Source organism: Hyperolius riggenbachi, chromosome 6 (genome assembly GCF_040937935.1).
Source record: "Hyperolius riggenbachi isolate aHypRig1 chromosome 6, aHypRig1.pri, whole genome shotgun sequence".
Classification (NCBI taxonomy): Eukaryota; Metazoa; Chordata; class Amphibia; order Anura; family Hyperoliidae; genus Hyperolius; species Hyperolius riggenbachi.
This window is the reverse complement of record NC_090651.1, coordinates 312509200-312534048: the sequence shown is the minus strand read 5'-3', so window position 1 is coordinate 312534048 and position 24849 is coordinate 312509200. Positions and strand designations below refer to the sequence as shown.

At 44.8% G+C, this 24849-nt stretch overlaps 1 protein-coding gene across 3 annotated transcripts in view; it reads right to left on the bottom strand.

The window, feature by feature from the left end:
- PRKCG (protein kinase C gamma) overlaps positions 1-24849 on the bottom strand; it is a 539544-nt gene that overhangs the window by 62272 nt on the left and 452423 nt on the right. For all 3 annotated transcript variants that reach the window (XM_068241314.1, XM_068241315.1, XM_068241313.1), the window contains 3 exons: positions 20424-20555; positions 10466-10639; positions 8754-8845 (listed from right to left, as the gene is read on the bottom strand). In XM_068241314.1, coding sequence (XP_068097415.1) covers positions 8754-8845; positions 10466-10639; positions 20424-20555 — 398 coding nt within the window. The remainder of the gene's footprint in view (positions 1-8753; positions 8846-10465; positions 10640-20423; positions 20556-24849) is intronic.

The window sequence follows — 24849 nt, the reverse complement described above, 5'->3', positions numbered from 1 at the left end:
GCCTTCAGTCTCTGAGCTGCGAGCGCTGCTCGGGAGACTGTTAGACGGTGGTTTTGCCGTCTAATTACTTTGTACATCTGCAGCAGCACTGTACTGGGGACAGCGGTGTGACACAGCTGTCCCCCTGGCCCACAGGAGAGCGATCGGCTCTCATAGGTTGAAGCCTATGACAGCCGGTCGCGCGATTGGCCAGCTGGGGGGGAGGGAGGGTAACGGTAAAAAAAAAAAATAGGAACATTTATTTTAAAAATAAAATATATCAATATATATCAAAAAATAAACAATGTGGGGGCGATCAGACCCCACCAACAGAGAGCTCTGTTGGTGGGGGGGGTGGGGGCGGAGGAGGGTGGAATCACTTGTGTGCTGTGTTGTGCGACCCTGCAGTTGCCTTAAAGCTGCAGTGGCCCAATTAACTAAAAATGGCTGGACACTAGGGGGGTTTAACACCGCGGTCCTCAAGTGGTTAAAGAGAGTCTGAAGCCATTTAAAATACCTATTTTTAACCACTTCACCACTGAGGGGTTTTACCCTTTGAGCACCAGAGCAATTTTCACCTTTCAGCGCTCCTTCCATTCATTCGTCTATAACTTTATCATTACTTATCACAATGAAATGAACTATATCTTATTTTTTCCGCCACCAATTAGGCTTTCTTTAGGTGGGACATTATGCCAGGAATTAGTTTATTCTCAATTTGTTTTAATGGGAAAATAAGAAAAATGTGGGAAAAATTAATTATTTCTCAGTTTTCAGCTATTATAGTTTTTAAATAATGCATGCTGCTGTAATTAAAACCCATGAAATGTATTTGCCCATGTGTCCCAGTTATAAAACCATTTAAATTATGTCCCTATCACAATGTTTGGCGCCAATATTTTATTTGGAAATAAAGGTGCATTTTTTTCAGTTTTGCGTCCATCCCTAATTACAAGCCCATAGTTTATAAAGTAACAGTGTTGTACCCTCCTGACATAAAAATTTAAAAAGTTCAGTCCCTAAGGTAACTATTTATGTTTTTTTTTAATTGTAAATTTTTTAATTTTTTTTTAATTACAAAAAAAAAAAAAAAAAAAAATGGGGAGTGTGGGAGGTAATGAGTAAATTTTTTGTGTATCAGGAATGAATTTGTATGTGAAAAATGATTTAGGGTGTAGTTTTACTATTTGGCCACAAGATGGCTTTTAATAACTTTTTGTGTAATACGACCTCCAAGCGTCCTTCAGGACGCTTGGAGGAAGTACTAGGAGGCTGGGTAAGTTTTTTTTTTTCACAATGATCGCGCTGCTTAGCGGAAAAGCAGCGGATCATTGCGGGGCTTAGATCAACGAATGGGAATGGATTTTCCCATTCATTGATCTCCGGGCGAGCAGCGGGCGGCGTGTTTACGAGCGGGAGTGCGCGCTACAGCGAGTGGGAGCGTGGGCAGCGGCGGGAGCGCGGAAAGTACGGATTTCTCCATCCCTGGGGGTTAAAGGATGGAAAAAGGGACGGAGAAATTCATACGGGCGGGGGTAAAGTGGTTAATTATCAGGCTGCTTCAGCATTATAATCCAGACTGATTCGCCGCAACAGCGCAGTACAACGAGGTCTTAATCACCCCAAAATCCCCGGGTAGAGGCAGAGCTTTGTGCAGTAGCTCTGCCTCTGCTCGCGTCAATCTCTGCGGATTTCCACCTCTCCTCACCCCTTTCAGTCTTCTTTCACTGAGAGGGGCGGGGATCCGCGGAGATTGATGTGACTAGAGGCAGAGCTACAGCGCAAAGCTCTGCCTCTACCGGGCAGCAAAATCCACGACCTGGAAAGTCATGGCATTTTGCCCCAGAGTTTCGAGGGGTTAAAGACCTCGTTCTGCCGTGCTATAGCGGCGATTCAGATTGGATTATAATGCTGAGGCGGCCTGATGAATAAAAACAGGCATTTTGAAACGCTTCAGTCTCTCTGTAAAGAGAACCCGAGGTGGGGTTCTGACAATGCTATCTGTAAACAGAGGCTGGGTCTGCCTATACTGCCCAGCCTCTGTTGCTATCCAGATCCCCCTAAGTTCCCCCTGCACTCTGCTGTCCCCATAAATCACAGCCGCGCTGTGCGGGCTGTGTTTACCTTTGTACTGTCATTCTCGGCGCTCCCCATGCCTCCGGCATAGCTCCTGTCCCCGCCCGCGCACCTTCCCTCCAATCAGCGGGGAGGGAAGGGACGTGGGCGGGGACCGGAGCTATGCAGGAGGCGGTGGGAGCGCCGAGACTGACAGTACATAGGGAAACATAGCCCGCTGCGATACGCTGTCGACAGCGTGACTGTGATTTATTGGGGATAGCAGAGTGCAGGGGGGGGCTTGGGGGGGATCTAGATAGCAACAGAGACTGGGCAGTATAGGTAGACCCAGCCTCTGTATGCGGATAGCATTGTCAGAACCCCACCTCGGGTTCTCTTTAAATCCAGGTCGAGAGCCGGTCATTCTTTATTTCATGTATGTTCCCCTGCACCTTCTCAGAGCCCGGGTGCTAACTGGTTGACTCCCTTGTATTGTGCAGTGGTTGAGCAATTGGACACATTTATCGAATAACAGGTAATACAACAGGTTGGGAAGTCTGCCAGCAGGTCTTGTCTGTCAATACAAAGTTATGTAAAGACTGTGTGCCTGGTTCCAGTGGCTGCTTTAAACAATGAGATACAAGTCATCAATTAACATATGTATTGTTAGGCCAGGGGGCTGCAGGAAGTTGGGATTTGTGAAAGTTTGAATGTTTTTCCTGTCAGATAGATGATTCTACAGTATCCTATGGGCCAAATTCACAAAACATTGGTAAGATTGCTGTGCGCAGGCAGCACATGGTAATTGTAGCATTGTTGTTAGTAATTGAATAGTTGTATGGCATGCTGCCTTTGATGCTCGGGTACACAAAATCCGATACTTACCTAAAGAGAAGCAAGCCCCAGGATGCTAATGTGGCTTCCCTCTCTATTCTGCTGTTCCCAGTCTCTGAGCGCCACCCCCCCCCCCCCCCCCCCCCCTGGTTCCAGTGGCTGCTTTAAACAATGAGATACAAGTCATCAATTAACATATGTATTGTTAGGCCAGGGGGCTGCAGGAAGTTGGGATTTGTGAAAGTTTGAATGTTTTTCCTGTCAGATAGATGATTCTACAGTATCCTATGGGCCAAATTCACAAAACATTGGTAAGATTGCTGTGCGCAGGCAGCACATGGTAATTGTAGCATTGTTGTTAGTAATTGAATAGTTGTATGGCATGCTGCCTTTGATGCTCGGGTACACAAAATCCGATACTTACCTAAAGAGAAGCAAGCCCCAGGATGCTAATGTGGCTTCCCTCTCTATTCTGCTGTTCCCAGTCTCTGAGCGCCACCCCCCCCCCCCCCCCCCCCCCGGAAGATTAGCGTCGTCAGGCATTGTCGCTAATCATATCGGGGCCGAGCAGTTCCTCTTCCTTGTACATGGCCGCACAATAGCCTACTGAGCCCGCATGCACAATAAGTTGGAGCCATGGGACCCGTGCTACTTCGCATGAGTGGGCGGGCTCGCGAGGCTACAGTGCGGCCATTAAAGGGAACCAGAGAGGAATGCTTTGTTATAATAGAAAAAGATTTTATACATACCTGGGGCTTCTTCCAGCGCCATAAGCGTGGATCGCTGCCACGCCGCCATCCTCCACTTCCTGGATCCGCCGGTACCGGGCCCGTCACTTCCGGCGGACGTGGCCAATTCTCCGCATCACAGGGGCTCCCTCCATACCCGTACACATGTGGCTGCGCAGTAGGCAGCCACACGCGTACCTGTATGGAGGGAGCCCCCTGTGATGCGGAGGATTGGCCACGTCCGCTGGCCGACTGGCGGTAATGACGGGACCCGGTACCAGCGGATCCAGGCAGCGGAGGACGGCGGCGTGGGAGTGATCCGTGTGTATGGGGCTGGAGGAAGTCCCAGGTATGTATAAAAGCTTTTCTTGATCCTCTCTGGTTCCCTTTAATTAAGGAAGTGAAAATGCGCAGCCTGATTTAGATGGGGGTCGCACTCTCCAACGGAGGGCTGCCGACAAGAGAGGGAAGCCTCAATAGGATCCTGAGGCTTCCCTCTCTGCAGGATAAGACCTTTTTTGAACCAGAGCTTCTTCTCGGGTTCACATTAAGCCTTTGACCAGGGTTAAAATCCCGGCTCAAGCTTTCTAATGATCCTGGTTGCCCGTGAAGCAGCCCTGAAGTGGTTTGAGTCCGTCAGGAGAAAAAGCACAGTATAAATGTTATTTGTCTTGTCTTGTGTTGACCATACACCATTACTTAAATCTACACCATTGCGCAATTAGCCCAACCCATGTTACCTAGCAATGTGAGTGTTTACCATGTAAATGGGTTGTGCTAGCTGATGTGTAGTCAGCGCAGTGGTCAAAACGCCCGAGCACTATGGGCACATGGCTGTCTTACTAATGTTTAGTGAATTTTGAACTTGGCTATCTAAATATGTTCTTGCAATACATCATTTGATGACTGTCAAATTTTTGTCAACCACGTTCAACATTTATTGATAGGTTAACAAGAAAGGTGAGTAAAAAGTAAGGGAAATACCTTCAGAATATGGCACAAGTGTTTATATACTTATATTCCAAGCAAACCTGAACTCTTGTACAGGACAGAATGAAAACAGAGAAATGCACCCTGTGTGTGTTTAGAGAGAAGAGCCTGTCTAATTCCTCCTCATCTTCAAGTAATCACAAGTGTAATTTGATTTCTCAGCTGGGTCAGCACAGAAATTTAGCAGTCCTGGGCAGACACAGCTGATACGTAAACACAGGATGGTAACTCTTTCTCTGCTCCCGTGAAAGCTGGAAGTAGACACTGCAGATTTATTGCAGGAGTTGTGTAAGCTGTAACAAAGAAATGTGTTTTTTTTAATGCAAAAATGAGCCTTGGGTTGGTGTAAAGCAAATATAAAGTGAACCTTAACCTTCCTGGCGGTAACACTCCCAATGACGTCACGATGTCGATGACGTCATCCCGCCCGTCTCCATGGCAACGGGGAAGCCCTCCAGGAAATCCCTTCAAAGAACGGGATTTCCTGATCGGAGATCCCCGGAGGCGATCGAAGCGGATGGGGGGATGCAGCTGCACAGCGGCTATCATGTAGCGAGCCCTGGGCTCGCTACATGATTTAAAAAAAATAACAGAAAACAAAAACTACTGCGCTGCCCCCTGGTGGATTTTAATAGACCGCCAGGAGGGTTAAAAAATAGATACTTATGGAGAAGGAAGACTCTGTATCTGATAGAGCCTACTTGGTCCTCTCTCTGTGCAATTGTTCCACCACTAATCCCCCATGAAATTCCACACCTTCAAAAGTCCCCGGAAAACTTCAGAAGCACTCACGTTCCCAAGTGCCTCCGAAGACAGGCGTATACTCCATACTGAGTAATATAGACCCACTCGTCTTCAGAAGTACCCGGGGACGCAAGTACTTTAGAAACCTTCACGAGGACTCCCAAAGGTGTATTCGACCAGTTGCTCGAATAACTTACACGGTGGGACAGCAGCAGACCGAAGGCACACAGAGAACCAGAACTTTCCCTCGCCACAGGTGAGTATCCAATTCTCTTTTTAGGTCGCTTTAGCATTACTTTAAAGAGTAACTGTTAGGCATAAAATCAATTCTATATTTTTTTTCTGCTAAACAAGTAATAAGGATGCTAAACATGCAATCCAAATGTTAAAAACCACTCTTACTTTTCTTATCAATAGACTATAATTTACCAGGCCCCCGGGCTCTTAATTGGTACACCTGCTGCAAAAGAGAAGTTGCAGTGCATGCTGTGTTTTTTCTTGTTTACTTTCCTCCCCTTTTTTCCCTCAGACATAACTAATGCAGCCTGGTTGGCTGAAGTTTCTTTCACTCCCGGTTTCCCCTCCCACACCTCTTTCCCTCTCCGATTGGCCAATATTTCTTGTGCTGAGAAGCTGAGAAAGTAAGGGCTGGTGTTTACCGCCAAGCGTTCGGAACTTGTCCGCTAAATGCTACCATTCAAGTGAATAGGAGCGTTTAGCATCCCGCGGTTACTGTCAATTACTGTAGATTGCGCAAACACGGCGTTCCGATCACGATTTACCGTGTCGTTTCAGCCGGCCCTAGAAGCCGCATGTGGCATCCAGGGTCGCCTAGCCGCCGCGGCTTCATGTCCACTTGCGGGGACGACAAACGCTGGTCATCACGGGAAGCCGACGATCGCCATACCGCCGCCCCCCGAACGAGACGTCACAGGAGGACGTGGCTTCCAACCGCCCAACGTCGCCTGCCGTCCATGTGAACCAGCCCTAACTCAGCTGAAATCCGATCCATACAAATAAACCAGGTCTGCAAACTCACACAGTGATTTGTGACCTTACTGCAGAGCTGTGTGGGAGTGTCTGAAGACTGGGAGGAGGGCGGGTAATGCATACAGAATCAAAGATTTGAGGAGTATGGAAAGAAATGACATCAGGATTGGCTTCAAACTCAGGGATTCCAAAATGGCAACTGACAGAAACAGAATTTTCTTTATTTACTATATGAACCTCACTGAAATCAAAATGTGGACAGTGCAATACATCTGTTATGCAAGTAGAGCAAGTATTTATCTACTTATGTGTTTTTTTCTTTCTGAGATAGTATGGCTAACAGCTCCTCTTTAACCCTTTGGGGACCAGCGCATGTAAATCCTACGCCACACTTGTGGCTGTCTAAGCCTGATGAGACGTAGAATTTGCACCACCTGCCATTTCCGATCGACGCGCACCCGATAGGGTAGATTAAGCTGTCATAAGACAGCTGACATCTCCCCTCAGTGATCAGGAGTGACCTTATCACGTGATCACTACGATTGGTGGCAGATCGAAATGATCACTGTTAGAGCTGTGGTGGTGTGTGTGTGTGTGGGGAGAAGAGCATCCACTCTCCTTGGCGTTCCTCCGGCGATTGGCATGCCTCTCCGCTCTGGACGGCATCCCCGCTCGCTCTGACGTAAGTGTCGCGTCCCGGCTTGATGACGTCATCAAGCCGCGACCCGTCCCTTAACGTCCGTGTGAGCAAGAATGTCGGGGATAGCAGAGGGGTCTACAGCTGCTCATTGCTGGAGCCTGGGAGGTGAGTAAAGGCTGCAGGCTATACAGGGGACACCTGGCCACACGGGACAACATACCTACACAGCCATACTGGGGATCAGCCTGCCTGACCCCCTCAATGTGCCCCCCTCGCATGTAAAGTGGCCTGGTCCTTAAGGGAGGTTAGGCAGCCAGTCCCAAAAGGGTTAAGGCAAACGTTGTAGAGGGAGGAGAAGAGGCGATGGCCCAATGCACAACAGTGCAGCACGGAGTGGGTGGTGCGAGTAGGAGAGCAAGGCCTCAGGCGGTGCTTATGTGTGATTATTCGGCAGGCCATATCTCTCACCAACAGGGTGGCCTTTGCTAGAATCTAGCATGTGTACAGCAGCCCTTACTAGGGTTGACATGCTTGTGTCGAAATGTATACATTTTTTTTTTATCCTTCAAAGATTAACGGCAACAAACCTCTGTGATCAGACTGTCTGTAGTCAGAATTCCCATTAATGCCTGCAGAATTGTCAGAAAGATAATCGGAGAAACAGATAGCTTAACAGACGGATCCAAAGGCAATAGAGTCACCTTGAACAACAATAGACTCTGGAAGAACTTGCTTATCTTTGTTAGTAGAGCAACAGGTATAGAAATGCTTTCTGGCAGGTAATCTAAATGGGAGGTAAGAGTTAAAAGGATCTTTAAAAGTAGATTATGAGCAAGGGGAAAAAATAGTGAATTTCACATTCATGGCCTGCAAAAACTCATAACTTGGGGGATCCTTTTATTTAATGGGTTGTGGAATTATTATTTGAAAAGAGGGTGACATTAATAATGCATGCATATTGCATTATTCATCAGCAGGGAAGGTGGGTGCAGGGCAAAAAGAGCCTGACGGCCGATTCGCTCAAATGGCCCTTCTACGGAGGCTCAGTAGAAGCGCAATTTACCCGAAACAGCTGTGAGGCTCTCTATGGTCTTTGTGCCCTGCACCCGCCACCCCACCCACTGCCCACCAGGACTGGTATGTGCACTTTTCTGTGCACATCTGCACAGGCTTTGACATTTCATATGCTGTCCATGTGGTTGATTCATGAATAAATTTAGTCTCTAGCAGTGCCGACCTCTGTTTCTCTCTTCAATACTGATATTTCAACCTCTTGGTCAGAGCACGTAGATTGTTACCTTCCAGCAAGTCTGCTGATCCTGGTTGTGACAGTTGCCCCCCTCCATGGTATACTGCAGTGCAAACATTCTGCCTCATCTCCCTTTATAAAGAATTAGTGACCTAAGCCCGTTTGAAAACGGGCTCTAGGTCTGTCACCAGCACGCGCCCACACGCCTGCCCTCTCGACCAGCCGACCCGCCTCCTGGTCCGTCCTGAGCCCTGTCCCAACTGCTGTATCAGTGCAGCACGTGCGCAGTAGAGCAAAAGCACTTACACAGGGACATGGGATGCAGGGACACTTTATTAGGTAAGATTCAGCTTAGAACAACCTGGAATGTGAACAAAGCAGATGCTCAGGCTATTTATAGGATAACTGCAGAGATAGAACAATAAGTTCACTATTCCATGACACAACCCTCTTTAAAGTCTATGTGGTGGGCTGCTGTTCACCTCTCTTTTAGTATATCATCTGAGTAGCTATAGTCACACGATCACACTGTGAGGGAACTTACATGGCATGAGGCTCCTTGAACTTGCCAACCTGTTGGATGTGATACATCAGGTCCCCACCATTCACATACTCCATCACAAAATAAAGGCGGTCCTAGAAAGAAAGGCTCAGTCAATTCAGGCATCTTATTGGTAATGCCGAAGTACTGGCTGGAAAAATGGAATACTATTTTTTTATTTTTTTTTCAGTTATTAGACTGTTGAGAAATTGGTGGGATTTGCTTGATGAACACTACACATTACAGCTTTTTCAATCATTGGGCCTAATGCAATATATCTTTTTTCAATAATTTTCAATTATTTGGCCTGATCCACAAGCCTATAGTAATTTTTGTGTACACAGGCAGCTTATGGCAATTTTACCAGTACGAAGACCAGCAGACTGCCACGCATGTGCAATTAGTGTGACCTGCGGTACGTGAGTAACTCGACCATTGCAATGGTAATGTATGTTAAGTAAGTAAGTAATGTACCGTGCATTATATCAGCACGTGCGTTACACAAGTACATGGGCAGCACATGGCAATATTACCATAAATTTGTGAATTGGGCCCATTGTCACCCAAAATGATCCATGGTGCCGTGGAACATACCAGGGCATGCCCCAGTCTGGAAAGCCATGGTGCCATGAAATATAAAGCATGCCACAGTCTGGAAAGCCATGATGCCATGGAACATAACAGGGCATGCCACAGTCTGGAAAGCCATGGTGCCCTGGAACATAACAGAGCATGCCACAGTCTGGAAAGCCATGGTGCCCTGGAACATAACAGAGCATGCCACAGTCTGGAAAGCCATGGTGCCACGGAACATAACAGAGCATGCCACAGTCTGGAAAGCCATGGTGCCATGGAACATAACAGAGCATGCCACAGTCTGGAAAGCCATGATGCCAGGGAACATAGAGCATGCCACAGTCTGGAAAGCCATGGTGACATGGAACATAACAGAGCATGCCACAGTCTGGAAAGCCATGGTGCCACGGAACATAACAGAGCATGCCACAGTCTGGAAAGCCATGGTGCCATGGAACATAACAGAGCATGCCACAGTCTGGAAAGCCATGGTGCCCTGGAACATAACAGGGCATGACGCAGTCTGGAAATCCATGGTGCCCTGGAACATAACAGGGCTTGACGCAGTCTGGAAAGCCATGGTGCCCTGGAACATAACAGGGCATGACGCAGTCTGGAAAGCCATGGTGCCCTGGAACATAACAGGGCAAGCCACAGTCTGGAAAGCCATGGTGACATGGAACATAACAGGGCATGACGCAGTCTGGAAATCCATGGTGCCCTGGAACATAACAGAGCATGCCACAGTCTGGAAAGCCATGGTGCCACGGAACATTACAGGGCATGCCACAGTCTAGAAAGCCATGGTGACATGGAACATAAAGCATGCCACTGTCTGCAAAGCCATGGTGCCATGGAAGATAAAAGGGCGTGCCGCAGTCTGGAAAGCCATGGTGTTACAGAACATGACAGAACATACCACGGTCTGGAAAGCCATGTTGTCATGGAAGATAACTGGGCATGTCACAGGCTGGAAAGCCATGGTGCCATGGAACATGACAGAGCATGCCAGTCTGGAAAGCCATGGTGCCAGGGAACATGGCAGAGCATGCCACAGTCTGGAAAGCCATGGTGCCAGGGAACATGGCAGAGCATGCCACAGTCTGGAAAGCCATGGTGCCATGGAACATAAACCTTACCACAGTCTGGAAAGTAGAATGAAGCTGTGTCAGGAAATGAGGCCGATCAAGCAAGGCCAATACTCGTTTCTCCACCATGGTACATTCCACGTCATCGTCCTGAATGATCACATCCTTCTTCAGAATCTTAATGGCGTAGAGTTCATCTGATCCTCGTCTTTCAGCGAGCATGACCTGGGAGAAAACAAAGTCACAGATCATGAAAGCACAATATCTATCATGTATGATTTATGATTGTCACCCTGGAATTACTGGTAGAGCGTACAAAGGCATGGCCATAACTCACTGTTACTAAAGACACATTAGTATAGATTTTACCCTTTAGGTTGTCTTTATCTTTGCAGCTTTTGACACTAGACTTGTTTAGAGAAGAAAAAAAAACCTACATTGATATATATATGGATTTCAAGTTCATTTTGGAGTAGAGGATACGGACATGTACATTCAAAGACAATTTCAAGACACACTATCGTGGAAAATTGTAAATTTGAAGATACATGTGTGTGCATACTTATAAGACGTACATTTCTCACAGATTTAAATGCACTATAAATGTTCTCATAGGTTTTTGTGACTTACAGTAGGTAGCAAAAAGTGGACAGATCTGACAGACTAGTCTATCTCCTCATGGGGAATCTCAGCATGTCCTTTATTCTTTACAAAAGCACTCCTTGGAAAGGATCTATACAGAGATACCAGGCAGCCTACGTACACGCTTGCACACTATTTTGGCAGTTGAACTGAGCAACTGTCATTCAGTAAGTGCTCTTGAAGCTAAAGAAAACCCTAGCTGGTTTCACAGTGGGACGTTACAGGTGCACGTTAGAGCAGCCTGTAACGCAGCCCACCGCACAGTAATGAAAAATCAATGGGCTGTTCACAGTGCCCACGTTGCGTTACAGTGTAACGCTGCGCCATAATATAACGTACTGCATGCAGTACTTTGTAAGCGGCAGAGCCGCGTTAGACTGTTTGCACATGCTTAGTAACGTTGGGGAGGAGCGGAGAGCGGCCAGGCACATGGCTAATTAATATTCACTGCACTCAGTGACGTGCAGTGTTTACTTCCTGGAGTGGCCGCTCTGTGCGGCGATTGGCCGGCGGGACCACGTGATGCCGCATGCATCCAAGAGTATGCATCACGGCATCACGGACGCCAGAGTGAGCTGCACAACGTGGCTCACTCTGACGTCCAAAGCAGGGAGCACCAGGCGTTGCGTTAGTGGCACATTATGCGACCATAACGTCCCCTAAAACGCAACGTCCTGGTATGAAACCAGCCTAAGGGTCCTTTTACACTTAATCAGTTGCTCTCAGTTAAAACGGAAAGAAAACTGATTTTCAAAGTAAGTCCCATGTTTTCCTATGGCACCTTTCACACTAACGCGTTTTAACTGAAATCTTCTTCCCAAAGTACTGCTATTGAAAAAACGCGTACCAAAGCGCACTAACGCGTACTAACGCATACCAACTGATTAAGTGTAAAAGGGGCCTAAGGGCCTGTTTCCACTACACGCAGATTGGATGCAGAAAAGCTGACTAATGAATGCCTATAGGCCTGTTTCCACTAAATGTGATTTTTCTGATACAGATTTTCCCATAGTCATTCATTGGAGTCAGTTTTTCTGCATCCAATCTGCGTGTAGTGGAAACACGCCCTAAGAGCCCGTTTACACTTGATCAGTTGGTACAAGTTTTTTCTTCTTCTCCATAGCAGTGCATTGTGAAAAAAGATTTCAGTTAAAACGCGTTGTGTGAAAGGTGCCATGGCAAAAATATGGGACTTACTTTGAAAATCAGTTGACCTTTCAGTTATACTGATTAAGTGTAAACGGAGAGCAACTGATTAAGTGTAAACGAGGCCTAAGATTCCCCCATGTGGAGGTGGACTACTCCAAATCCTGTCAGATCTATCAGGTTTTAGTTTTTTGTTTTTTGTTTTTTTTAAGTGACTGACATGAGAAAAAAAAAGTACGGTAATTGATGCTGCATTTTACTCTGGGACAATTATACATTTTAAACACAGGCATACACATGTACATGTACTTTAAATTTTAAATTTTTTACGATAGTGGTCCTTTAAAGCCAACCTAGACTCTGGTGAGTTACTTTTTTTTGGTCCTTTTTGCACTACATCATTTTCATTGCGTTGCGTTACCCTCTCTGCACGCAGGGTAACACAACAGCAATGAAAGTCTGTGGGGCCTAGCACATTTATCCTGTCGCATTGCGCCATTCCAAAGTAAACAGCACGTTCCTGTCGGATTTCCGTGGCAATATAGTGGCGGCGAAAGTAATGGAAGTGAATGGGTGACGCATACATTTTAAATACGTTGGCAGCGGCAGTGCGGTGCACATGCGCGGATCAACGCAAATTTAATTCCAGTGACGTACTTCCTGTCCAGCAGAAAGTACATCCCTTGGTAAGGGGTGGCGATGGACAGTGCAGGGCTTGTGCTATGCCTATGACCCTGTCAGCGCATTCTGTCGGAGGTTCATATGAATGACGATTTGTGCGCTGCGATGTAATGTAATGGGGAGCGGAGAATCACACCCCAAACGCACCAACTAGGTTTAAAACTGGCCTTAAAGGAGAAAGGACACACCAGTAAAATGCCAACATTTCTTCATGTGAGGAACTGTATTTTTCAGCATCCAGCTTCACCTAACAAATTGTCCTGGCAACAACTGGATCTATCACATGATTGGCTAAGCCTTCCACATCCTCCATGCACATAATGGAGCACCCCTCTCCTAATGATGAGAGCATATTCACCAAGCTTTGATTTCACTGACAGGATTCCTGCTGTAATATTCCACACCTGACTGACAGCAGTGACATTTCTATGGCATGTCTACAGCTGATGACATTTACCAGTGACCACCTGCGGGAGAAAATTAGAGCTGCAAAAAAAAAAAACGTTACTCAGGGGGTCTAGTTTAAGATTAAAAAAAAAATGAGGACAAAGGTCATTTTGTGCACCAATGTGATTTCAGTATAAGGTTAGCAGTGGTGCACTCTTACAGGAAGGAACTCAGAAACATGATTTTATACAGTCAAAATCTTAATAAATAGTGAGTATCATAGTGCAAGTGCACACACAATGTTTCAGGCAATCAGTGCTCACATGATGAAGGGCTCGGTGCACAAAACATTTTGCGCATTTAATAAAGGACATATCTGGCTTCACAGTTTCTACATGTTAACTGATATTTGCACCCACAGTGGATTTAGGTGTGCCCGGTGTAATTAAGACTTATGCCTGCTTTGTAAGTGTAGCACTATGAGACACAAATTCGTTTCTATTAATACGTCTATCTTGACCTGGTTCAGACGCAGCCGATTGGAATCTACACCCTGTTTGGACAAATATGAAAAAGGGTGCTCTGTAATTTGAGTGCTCAGAAATAACTGATAGTAAAATATCAGTAAATTTACCAATATTATATTCATGCAGTACTAATGACAATAGTACAGTATTGGTCAGCATGGTGGCGTAGTGGTTAGCGTCATTGGCTCCCTGGTTCAAATCCTAGCCAGGGCACTATCTGCACAAAGTTTATATGTTCTCCTCATATCTGCGTGGTCTCCTTCGGTTTCCTCCCACATCCCAAAACAGGCAAGTTAATTGGCTTCCCCCTAAATGTATTTATTTACTAGTAGACCCAAGCCCATTTAAAAATGACAGTGCGCATGCGTGCACACGCACCCACCCGACTCTCTGTCCCCGTCCTCCGGTCTCAACGGCTGTCCGAATCCGTGCTGTGCACATGCGCAGTAGCAAAAAGCACGGACACTTGCATATTATTATATAGGATTTATTATTTATTTATTGTATTTATAAAGCGCCAACATATTGCACAGCCCTATTGGCCTTAGACTACGATACATAAACTGCATGATACATACAGACATATTACTATGGTGGGCATTACATTGTGTGCTCCTCTGAGGTACAGTTAAGTGACAAGACAATATACTCTGTACAGCGCTGCGGAAGATGTCGGCGCTATATAATTAATAAATATACTAATATTTTACTACAGCTAATCCTAACCCTATTCTCACACTGAATCCTCCTACCGATGCCGAACCTCAACCACTCCCCTTGGACGCGTAACCTTAACCGTACCCCCCACTGATAGTATATAGGGAAATCTGTAGTTCATTGGGCGATTCCATCGACTTTTGCATAGCTTGTGTAGTGTCCCTAGCAAAGACTATACTGGAAAGGAACATGAAGAAAGAAAAGAAACCACTGTTCATTCTTGGAAGAGATATCTGGTAAATAATACCCAAAACAGCTTTGACTCTTAACCTATTTTTTAAGCTTTTATCGTCTTCCCCTAATGCGCTGCAGCCTAACTACCTGACACAATCATACAAACAACCCCTTTAATTATAAAGTATCTCAAGGAAACCTATAATTTATGCGATAATCTAACATGTTTTTTTTTTTGTATTTTCTTTCTTCCTTTCTTTAAAGCTATGTAACATCTCAGTGCTTTCTGGATCTTAAACCAGGCCATTTGCATAATAAATGAGGCCCCCAGTTTTTCTCAGAATTATATTTTTAACAGTAGGAAACTGCTGAACAGGAGAAACATGTCTTCTTATTGTGGTTAAATCTGCAGCTATTATTCAGGATTCATTCTCGGTGAAAAATATCTAGTTTATATAAATATTCATGCAGTTGTCTCAGCTACAGACTTTTTTTTACACGTTACTAACCATTTATGCAGAGTTACAGATTACCCTGCAAGCTCACGGTGAACCAAAACTCCTAGGAGTAAGAGATGGCCCGAACGGTTCCAGGCGAACTTTAGGTGGTTCGCGTTTGCCGGCGAAGGCGAACTTTTGCGAAAGTTCGATTCGCCCCCATAATGCCCTATTGAGCACAACTTTGACCCTTTACATCACAGTCAGCAGGCCCATTGTCACCAATCAGACTACACTCACTCCTGGAGCCCCACCCCCCCTCCTTATGAAAGGAAAGGTTCTCCTGCCGTTTTACTCACTCGTCTGCCCACAGTAATTACTTAAGGGACAGCTTCTGACAGACTCTGCTAGGGAAAGCTTAGTTAGGCTTGTTACCTTGCTCCTAGGCTGATTGTTATTCCTTATATTGCTCCCTCCTCCCTTCCTCCCTCTCTCCCTCCCTTGTCTTCCAGGGAATTGTAGGATTTCAAAAGCCAGCTTACATAACTTGGCCGGGAATTGAACCCAGGTCTTAGTGCGTGGTAGATAGCTCTCTTCACCACTATACCACAACCAACACTACATGCTGAAGCCAGCCTAGCATGTACCATTATGATATATCCAAGAGAAAAATGAGCTTGCTTAAGGATTTGTAGGATGTCAAAAGCCAACTCACATTGGCCAGGAATTGACCCTAGGCCTACCGCTCTGTAGGCTGCTATCCTAACCATTATACCACCAACACAACACACTACAATGCTACATGCTGAAGCTAGCCTAGCATGTACCATTGTGATATATCCAAGAGAAAAATGAGCTTGCTTAGGGAATTGTAGGATTTCAAAAGCCAACTCACATACATTGGCCAGGCCCAGGAATTGAAACCAGGCCTACCGCTCTGTAGGCTGCTATCCTAACCATTATACCACCAACACTAAGACACAAAACTCAAGAGAAAAAGTGAATTGTATTTAGGCCCTTGAGTTGTTAACCAGTTGCATGGAATGCAGACACTTGTTTCTTCAGAAAAAGCTCCCTTTAAATATTCAGTACAGTTTTGGGCAACAGGCCATATGAAAGCATCCAATAAAAGGGATAGCTTAGCAGCAATATTAATAAAGACAAACACATTTAAACAGTAAGAAATTGCTATTCATGTTATGTTAATTTCCACGAAAGAATAACCTTGGTCAATCTGATCAGGTAAAGCAAGGTCATAGCAAACGTTTGTTTATTCTTTGTTGCAAAGGAAAAACACTGAAAAGTCTGCTGAGATATCAGGAGGAATGAACTCACCTGACATATGCTAAGCTCAGCTGTGTGCAAAAACAGCATCATCAGTGCCCCTTCACCCCAAAATGAAGTGCCTGCTTATACTCATATACAGAGACATCCTACTGACAGTTCACATCACACCACATCAAAATTGCAACATTTTAGTCCAAAACAAGTGGCGTTAGCCTGAAAGGTTACATATTTTAGACCTAGCTTGGCCCTTGGTCCTTTGGCAAGGAGTACACTTGTGAAGCAGTGTGACAAGGGCCCCCAAGCTACATTTTCCTGGGCTGTGGTCGCAGGGGCTGTTAAGCAGGTGCTTCCTTCTGTTATGTTATTTTTTTTTTATTTTTCTAGAATTAATTATGCAATAAATAAGCATTTGGCAAAATCTCTTTATAAGTATCCTTGACTGGATTTTGTAAGCACTTATTATGTTTGTGTGATTAGATTCACTTTCTACCTTTATCCAATTATGTTCCTGCGCTGCTTATTGTTGTAATGGGAGACAGAATCTCTCTGAAATGTGCTCTTTGTTCCTTGTTGGAATTGCTCTACTGTGGACTCTTTTTCCCAGAATGAAACAAAATGAAAAAGATGATTGTTTTTGCACAGTGTCCTTAATTCACCTGACATGATATTCCTTTGACATACAGGGCGAATTATGATTAGTGAACTATAGGCATGGAGGAGCAAATTATTTTCAATTATTTTTTTAACAGGTATTTTAAATACCGGTAGTTAATAAATTAAAATTTAGATTGTACTGTGTTTAGGCAAAACAGTGTACATACCGGTATTTGTATGTATTTTGACAGCTCCCTAATGCATTGTGACCTATTTGACTGTAATAAAGGTGGCATACACCCTTCCTGTCCAGTGATGGATCTTGTCACATGATCACAGTTTTCCTGCTCTTAAAGTTTACCACAGACAAGCTAAAAAACAAAATGTATACATATCTGGGGCTTCCTCCAGCCCCATGCAGGCTGATTGTTCCCTTGCCAGTCTCCTCTGCTGCCTCGATTCTCTGCCATGGGCCCCGGTAAGTGAGCAAGTCGGTGTAGACCAGCTGCACGCTCCTAGGGCCTGTGCATTAGTACTGCGCTGGCACAGAATGCTCCCAGCGACAGGAGCACGATTGTGCATGTGCATGGCCATGCACATGCACGATCGCGTTCCTGTTGCTGGGAGCATTCTGCGCCTGCGCAGTACTAATGCGCCTGCACACTGCGCTCTGATTTGCTTACTTACCGGGGCCCATAGTGGAGCATCGGCCAGCATGGAGCTGGGGGAATCCCTAAGTATGTATAAATGTTCTTTTTTAGCTGGTCTCAGGTTCCCATTAATTCAAATTATGCCATCTAGTGAACGGCACTGTGTGTACAAGCAGTAGGCAGCCCCTGCAATCTGCTATAAAGTGGGGTTTTTAGACTTCCACATACTGTTAGTGACCACAATGGTCTCTGGCTGGAGCACTAGCTCAAAAGGAACCACCTACTGCACTTTGGAAACTCAGATCCCATCATGCTTTGCACGGTAAGAACAACAAGTCTGGCACTATGGCCTCAAATTCACTGACGGCAGTTTAGTAAAATAATTTAGGTTGATAAAATACCGCATTTGGTACTTTTTCCCCCCAAATTCACTAAGATTTTTTGCATGCGGTAGAAGGTAAAAAAAAACAAAAACATATTTTAGTTCACTAAGTCCTGTTTGGTAATCTCACCAGCTGTGAAGCAGGTCAGGCAGCAAGCTTTCAGTCTTCTCTTACAAGTCTCTGCATGAGTCGTTGTTTTTTTTTGTCTAGTGTATCCCTTTAGATGTGCATCTATGCTAACTAGAGAGACCTCTTTTGTGTAACCGTATAAAGATATGCACATCTAAAGGGATACAAAAAAAGCATTTTAAATGTCTCCTCCCGCTTTGCCATTCTGAAGTCCTGCCCGCCAGAGTATCAGATCAAATGGGGTCAGACGCTGGTCTGTGTGGCTCTACCTAATGGCTGTCAACTTTAACTGCGTGGAGATTGCAAGTTACCGGCTGGTCAGAGCTGGAGATATATACGGAACACTATTGCTTGATTTACCGAAAGCTTTAATCTTTGTGAATTGCATTTCTTGAGGTGTTTACCATACAAGTCGGTAATTTACCTCAATAGTTGGTAATTTTACTTTTTAGTGTGGTAATAGGTTTAGTGAATTGGCACTTAGCAAGGTGATCGGTAAAATCAACTTCACTACCGAATGCGGTAATGCTTAGTGAATTCAGGCCCGTGTAGCAAATTGATCAGCAGCGGTTACTTACTAGTGTCAAAAGTGTGAGCCAGGTAACAGTTAAAATATTGAGAAACCTTAATCGTATTTACAAATGTATAATCCAAAAAAGGCACTTGACAATGTTACTACAGATGTAAATCTCATATTTGAAGTTTATTTACCCACCTGGACTTGGTCTTTAACCATTTATGCCGCCTGGACGTGATCCTAATGTCCAGGCGGCTGCTGTGCAGCTGATGCGTGCTTCGGCGCACTCCTACGGGAGCGCCCCGGTAGCCCAGAGATCAATGAATGGGAACAAGGTTCCCGTTCATTGATCTATGTCCCCGGCAGAAAAACCGACGGCCTCTTAACAGAGGCCGCTGTCTTTCTGAAAAAAAAAGGGGGGTTACCGTCCTTTTCTCGCTTACTGAAAGCGAGAAGGACCAAAAAAAAAAAAAAACCTCAGTGTGGCCATCTTGTGGCCAAATAGTAACACTACATCTAAATACATTTTTCAATACATAAAACACAAATTATTACATTTAAAATAACTGTTAATTTCCCACACCAAAAATTACCCAAAAAAAAATTTAATGGAAAAAAAATTACAATTAAAAACAAACAAACAAAAAAACAAATAGTTACCTAAGAGTCTGAACTTTTTGAATATGCATGTGAAGAAGGTATATTACGGAAATTTATTGTAAATAGTGATGGACGGAAAACTGAAAAAATGCACCTTTATTTCCAAATAAAATATTGGTACCATACATTGTGATAGGGACAAAATATTAATGGTGTAATAACCGAGACAAATGTGCAAATAAAATACATAGGTTTTAGAAAAAACTGGTAACAAAAAAAAAGTTCCCCTGGGGGGTACTCACCTCGGGAGGGGGAAGCCTCAGCGTCCCAATGAGGCTTCCCTCTCCCCTGTAGCTGCAGGCAGTCCAGCTATGGCTCCCCCGAAGTGTCCCGGAATCCTCCCTCGACAAGGCTGACAAGTGCTGATTTATTTACCTTTCCTGGCTCCAGTGGGGGTGCTGTTGCGGCCCTCCGAACGGAGATAGGCGAAAATAGCCGATCTCTGTAGAGTCTGCTCTACTGCGCAGGCGCAGAAAACTTGCGCCTGCGCAGTAGAGCGGCCCGACAGCGATCGACTATTTCCACCTATCTCCAAGCGGAGAGCCAATACTGCGCCTGCGCTGGAGCCGGGAAGGTAAATATTTACATCCCCGCTGTTCAGGGAGCTTTATCGCCGCCGCCAGACCGAGGAGGACGGAGGAAGCCTCAACAGGATCCAGAGGCTTCCCCCACCCGAGGTGAGTACCCCACAGGGGAGTTTTTTTTCGTTACAGGTTCTTTAATTATGGTAGCATGTATTATTTTAAAGCTATAATGGCCAAAAACTGAGAAATAATGAATTTTTTCAATTTTTTTCTTAATATCCCTGTGAAAATGCATTTAGTAAAAAATACTTCGTAGCAAAATGTACCACCCAAAGAAAGCCTAATTGGTGGTGGAAAAAACAAGATATAGATCAATTCATTGTAATAATTAGTGATAAAGTTATTAGCGACTGAATGGGAGGTAAAAATTGCTCTGTTGCATAAGGTGAAAAATCCCTGTGGGATTTATACAAACTCTTTCACAATTATGTACATGCACTAAATAAAAGCAGGCTATGTGTTTTGACTCCATTGTAAATTACATTTTTACTCACCTTACCAAAGCTGCCTTTGCCCAGTACCATGAGGAAATTGAAGTCGGAGATGTGGAAGCGACTTGTACCAAAAAAGCTCACGCGTTTTGAATCTGTGGGGCTCGGACTCGGTGCAGGTCCTCGTCTAACTTTCTGCGCGACAATAAGAAAGTGATAAAAGAATCATGACTGAGCTTATCAGTGTATTAAATATTTCTCAAGCTTTAAGGGAAATTATTATGGGAAGGCCCATAAATAATAGTGATGACCGTTTTGTCATTGCTTTTAAAAAACCAGAGGTAGGGGAGAAAAGTTGACTTCTACTTTCCTGGGGCTTTTGTTTAGGCCCCTAAGGGACCTAAATGGGGGGCATTTAGGTCCCTCAGGGGCTTCTGTATCCTCTCCATTATTTCACGGTCACACTAATTAAAAGTCTGCGACCTGGCTGTGCACTACAGTTCATGTCAACAGCACGGTGGCGTAGTGGTTAGCACTCTTGCCTTGCAGTGCTGGGTCCTCGGTTCGAATCCCAACCAAGTCAACATCTGCAAGGTGTTTGCATGCTCTCCCCGTGTCTGTGCACGTTTCCTTTGGCACTCCAGTTTCCTTCCACATCCCAAAAACATACAGATAAGTTAATTGGCTTCCCACTAAACTGGCCCTAGACTGCATTACATACAGTACACGATTCATACAGAGATATAGGACTACGGTAGGGACTAGATTGTGAGCCCCTTTATTAACTGTGCCTGCACTGAACCGTCCCGGCCACAGGAGGTTATTGAGGAGGCACACGATAGGACAACACATGCACTGTAGTGTGCTAATCAGCCAGTCCTGGTTTATAAATGGAGTAACAGAGGAACAATGTAGGGGACCTGAGGAAACCAAGACCTCAAACTGCAGGGGCTGGAGGAAGCCCCAGGTGTCTTGTGCAAAAATGGAAATTTGGCTATAAAAAGAAATCTCAAGACTTGTAACAACCTAGCCTTCTCACATTTTTGTAAATATGTTATTATATCTTTTCATGGGACAACACAGAAGTTATGACACTTTGACACAATGGAATGTAGTCTGTGTAAAGTGGACAGTCATTTACTGAAGCGATTATTGGGCTCAGGTATAAGCTAATGTACTCTTAATGATTGAAACACATGGCTAGACATTAAAAAAGCGACATACTTACCGTTATGAGGATAGCTCACCTGTAGACACACACCAATCTCCCGCCAGATTTACAACTCAGAGGCCTGTAGGCACAGGCGTTCTGGCGCCCTAAATGCCACCCCTCAACACAGGCCACACCCCCAAGTAAAAATATTCTGAACTCTAATCCCGCCATATGTCCTTAGAATCTTATACTCTTATTACTGTCTCTTATCATCCTTAGTGACATGAGACAAGAATTAGGGTGTAAGTGCCTGAGGTCAGTCATATGAGGCAGTGGTCTGAGGAGGAGGGGCTGCCTCTCCTACATAAGTCACCTGCAGGCACGTGCCTACAGTGCCTTATGGAAAACCCGGCCATGCCTCCCAACCACCTACCATCAAGAAACACACATTGCTTCAAGGCATGCCGTCATTTATCAAGGTTGCCACAGGCCTTCAGATATCAAGAGCTTCTCTCCACAAAATTATTTACATTTTTTTTGACACTGAAAAAGTAATAGAGCAGGTGTTCTGATTATACTCAATCTCATCCATCAGTGTGCTTTTGGTGGGGTTCATATGTCCTCCTACTCCAACACACACTGGATTCTCTATTTAGGATGTCCAGATACAGAGATCTGAGATTTAGGTCCCTTCCAGTGCACACCAGAACTTCTAAACAACAGTTATGTCATATGCTCTAGTACAGCCTTTCTCAATCTTTTTACCCTGGAGGAACCCTGCAAATAACTTTTAGATCTCAAGGAACCCCTGCAAACAATTTTTTTTGCTCTCGAGGAACCCCTGCATTTATTTTGCAGGTGGCATGGTCTTTAGAAGTAGGTGAGGCTGTTTATTTCACTACCTCCATTACACTGCCTCTCATTATACGGTCTCCTGATACTAGTGATTTTTATTAATGTGCTCATTATTATTCTGACCCCCAATTTAGTGCTTCTTTTTACAGAGCCCCCTATTAAAATGTGCCCTATCATACTTCACCCATGATGAGGGAAATGCCAAGGAACCCCTGCAGAGTACTCAAGGAACCCTGGATGAGAAAACCTGGTCTAGTAAAAGAATCTCGGAGGTGCAATTTTAGATTTTTAATAAATGACTTTGTGCTTGCTATTTTGCTTACTGCAATCTTACCAAGCATGGTCCATGATATTCCTCTCTTGAAGACAGGGCTGGTTTGAGTAACAGTGGGGCTCCAGGGCAAAATTAACCAGGGGGCCCCCCAGTAGACAATCCCAACCAAAAAGCAGCAGTAGGAACCTTTTGTTGCAGTCAAATTTCTCCCAGGACTCCTAAACCATGGGCTGACACTCCATGGTTCTGCTGATGACTCTGCAGGGTCCCTGGAGAGCAACAGTTAAGTTGGGGGGGGGGGGGGACACCTTGGGGGCCCTACAGGTTCTGGGGCCCTGGGGCAATTGCCCTCTTTGCCTCTATGGTAGCGCCGGCCCTGCTTGAAGCGACACATCAGAACCACCATTTCTTTCATTGAACAAAACAGTAATGTGGCAATCAGTTTGGCATGGTTCACGTTGCGGCAATCAATCTCTGCCAGATTAGAACATTATGATCAATTCTGCAGCATATTGATGCAGCAAATAAAGTAATGTATGGGCACCTTTAGGTGTAAGAAAAGGGTTAATGTTAAGATGGGTACTTCGGGCTAGGCAGGAGAAAAAGGCTCACAGTTTACGGGATTCGTTAGGGTCAGGCAATCCACAGTGAGTATGTGCTGTAATCATCACTGAAAACAACATCAGATAGATGAAATGGCCGAGTTTCGTTGGTCAGATTGGTGATCTCCTAGTGCCAAATGACATGTAGCAAATGTGAACTTTTCATAGAGCATGGCTGGGCGGATCACATGTACGGTGTACCTTTACACTTGATTAATATATATTCTAGCGACAAAAACAATCTTCATCTCTATGTGTATCAGCTGTGCATTTATCTGCACAGGTGAAGTTATCTTCTATATGTCATTTTAAAGGCTGCAGTTTACCTTTAGGAATACACACTGCTGAAAAACATCAACTATGTCAATTAACCACCCACAGAATTAATCTGTTGGTGCGGCAATGCCAGCCCGGAAGCAGGTCTCTGCTAATCATGCAGGAACTCAATCTCTGTGTCTGCGCGTGTTTTTTTAAATCTACATTATATAACGACTTCTAGCTTTGACCTTTCTATTGAACACCAGCGCCAGAGGCTGGGAGATTGTAAATTATTTTCAAGAAGCAAATGCTGATTAGAGAACATTGAGTGACAATTACGGCATTGTGTAACAATGCAATTGTATATTTATTTTATCTCCTTGACACTGTATCCACACGCTGTTGCCAAGCCGCAGGCTGGCTGCTTGTTGCCTAGCAACAAAGGCCGACTTAAAGGGGGAAGAGAAAGCTACCGATAACTTGTTTTGTCCGCGGAGATTAAGCTGTCTGTCTTGTCATGGCTGCTTTGCTTTTGGGAGAAATCTCAAAAGGTCTGATTTGTGGGTGTCGGAGACATTGACTCAATGCAGAAGGAGGAATAAAGTCAACTACAATAAATAAGTCATGATGGGCTTTACACAGTTAAGCTAGGTAGTATAGGATCTAATATCTATGTGGATTAAATAGACAGGTCTATTTTTGTAAAGAAAAAAATAATTCAACATGGACAGGTATTACATAGTGCTGTCATAGCTGTAAAGCTTTGCTTTGGACAGTAGGGTAGCAGGAGGAAACACCAAAGGGAAGTTGCTCAGTTAAAGTGGACCTCCATAGTTAAAAGCAAAATCCTGCAGCTTCCCTGTAAAAAAGGTTATATTCACCTGAGCAGCCGTGTCCCACAAAGCCGTCCCAAAGACCCCGCATCATTCGACTTCTAGCGCATGGCCCCACCTTCCCTCTCTACCCAGAGAAAAATGCCAAGCTATTTACTGTGCCAGGCGCCAGAAGTGGAGTCATGTGGGGTCTTCGGGATGGCTTCACAGGACAAGGCTGCTCAGGTTCCGGCGTATAAGACGACCCCCCAACTTTTCCAGTTAAAATACAGAGTTTGGGATATACTCACCGGATAAGACTACCCCTTTTCAAACGCACACCAAAAAAAATAAAAAAAAACCATTTACTGGTGCTGTGTATGAACAGATACTGGTGCTTTACTGTATGTGGTACCCAGCATATAACAATATACAGGTAATTGACTGGTTGGATTGGTCAACTCTCCCTCTTCCTAAGTGGATTGGTCAGCTCTCCTTTTCTCCCTGTTTATCAAAAGCGGTATGGAAGGAAGAA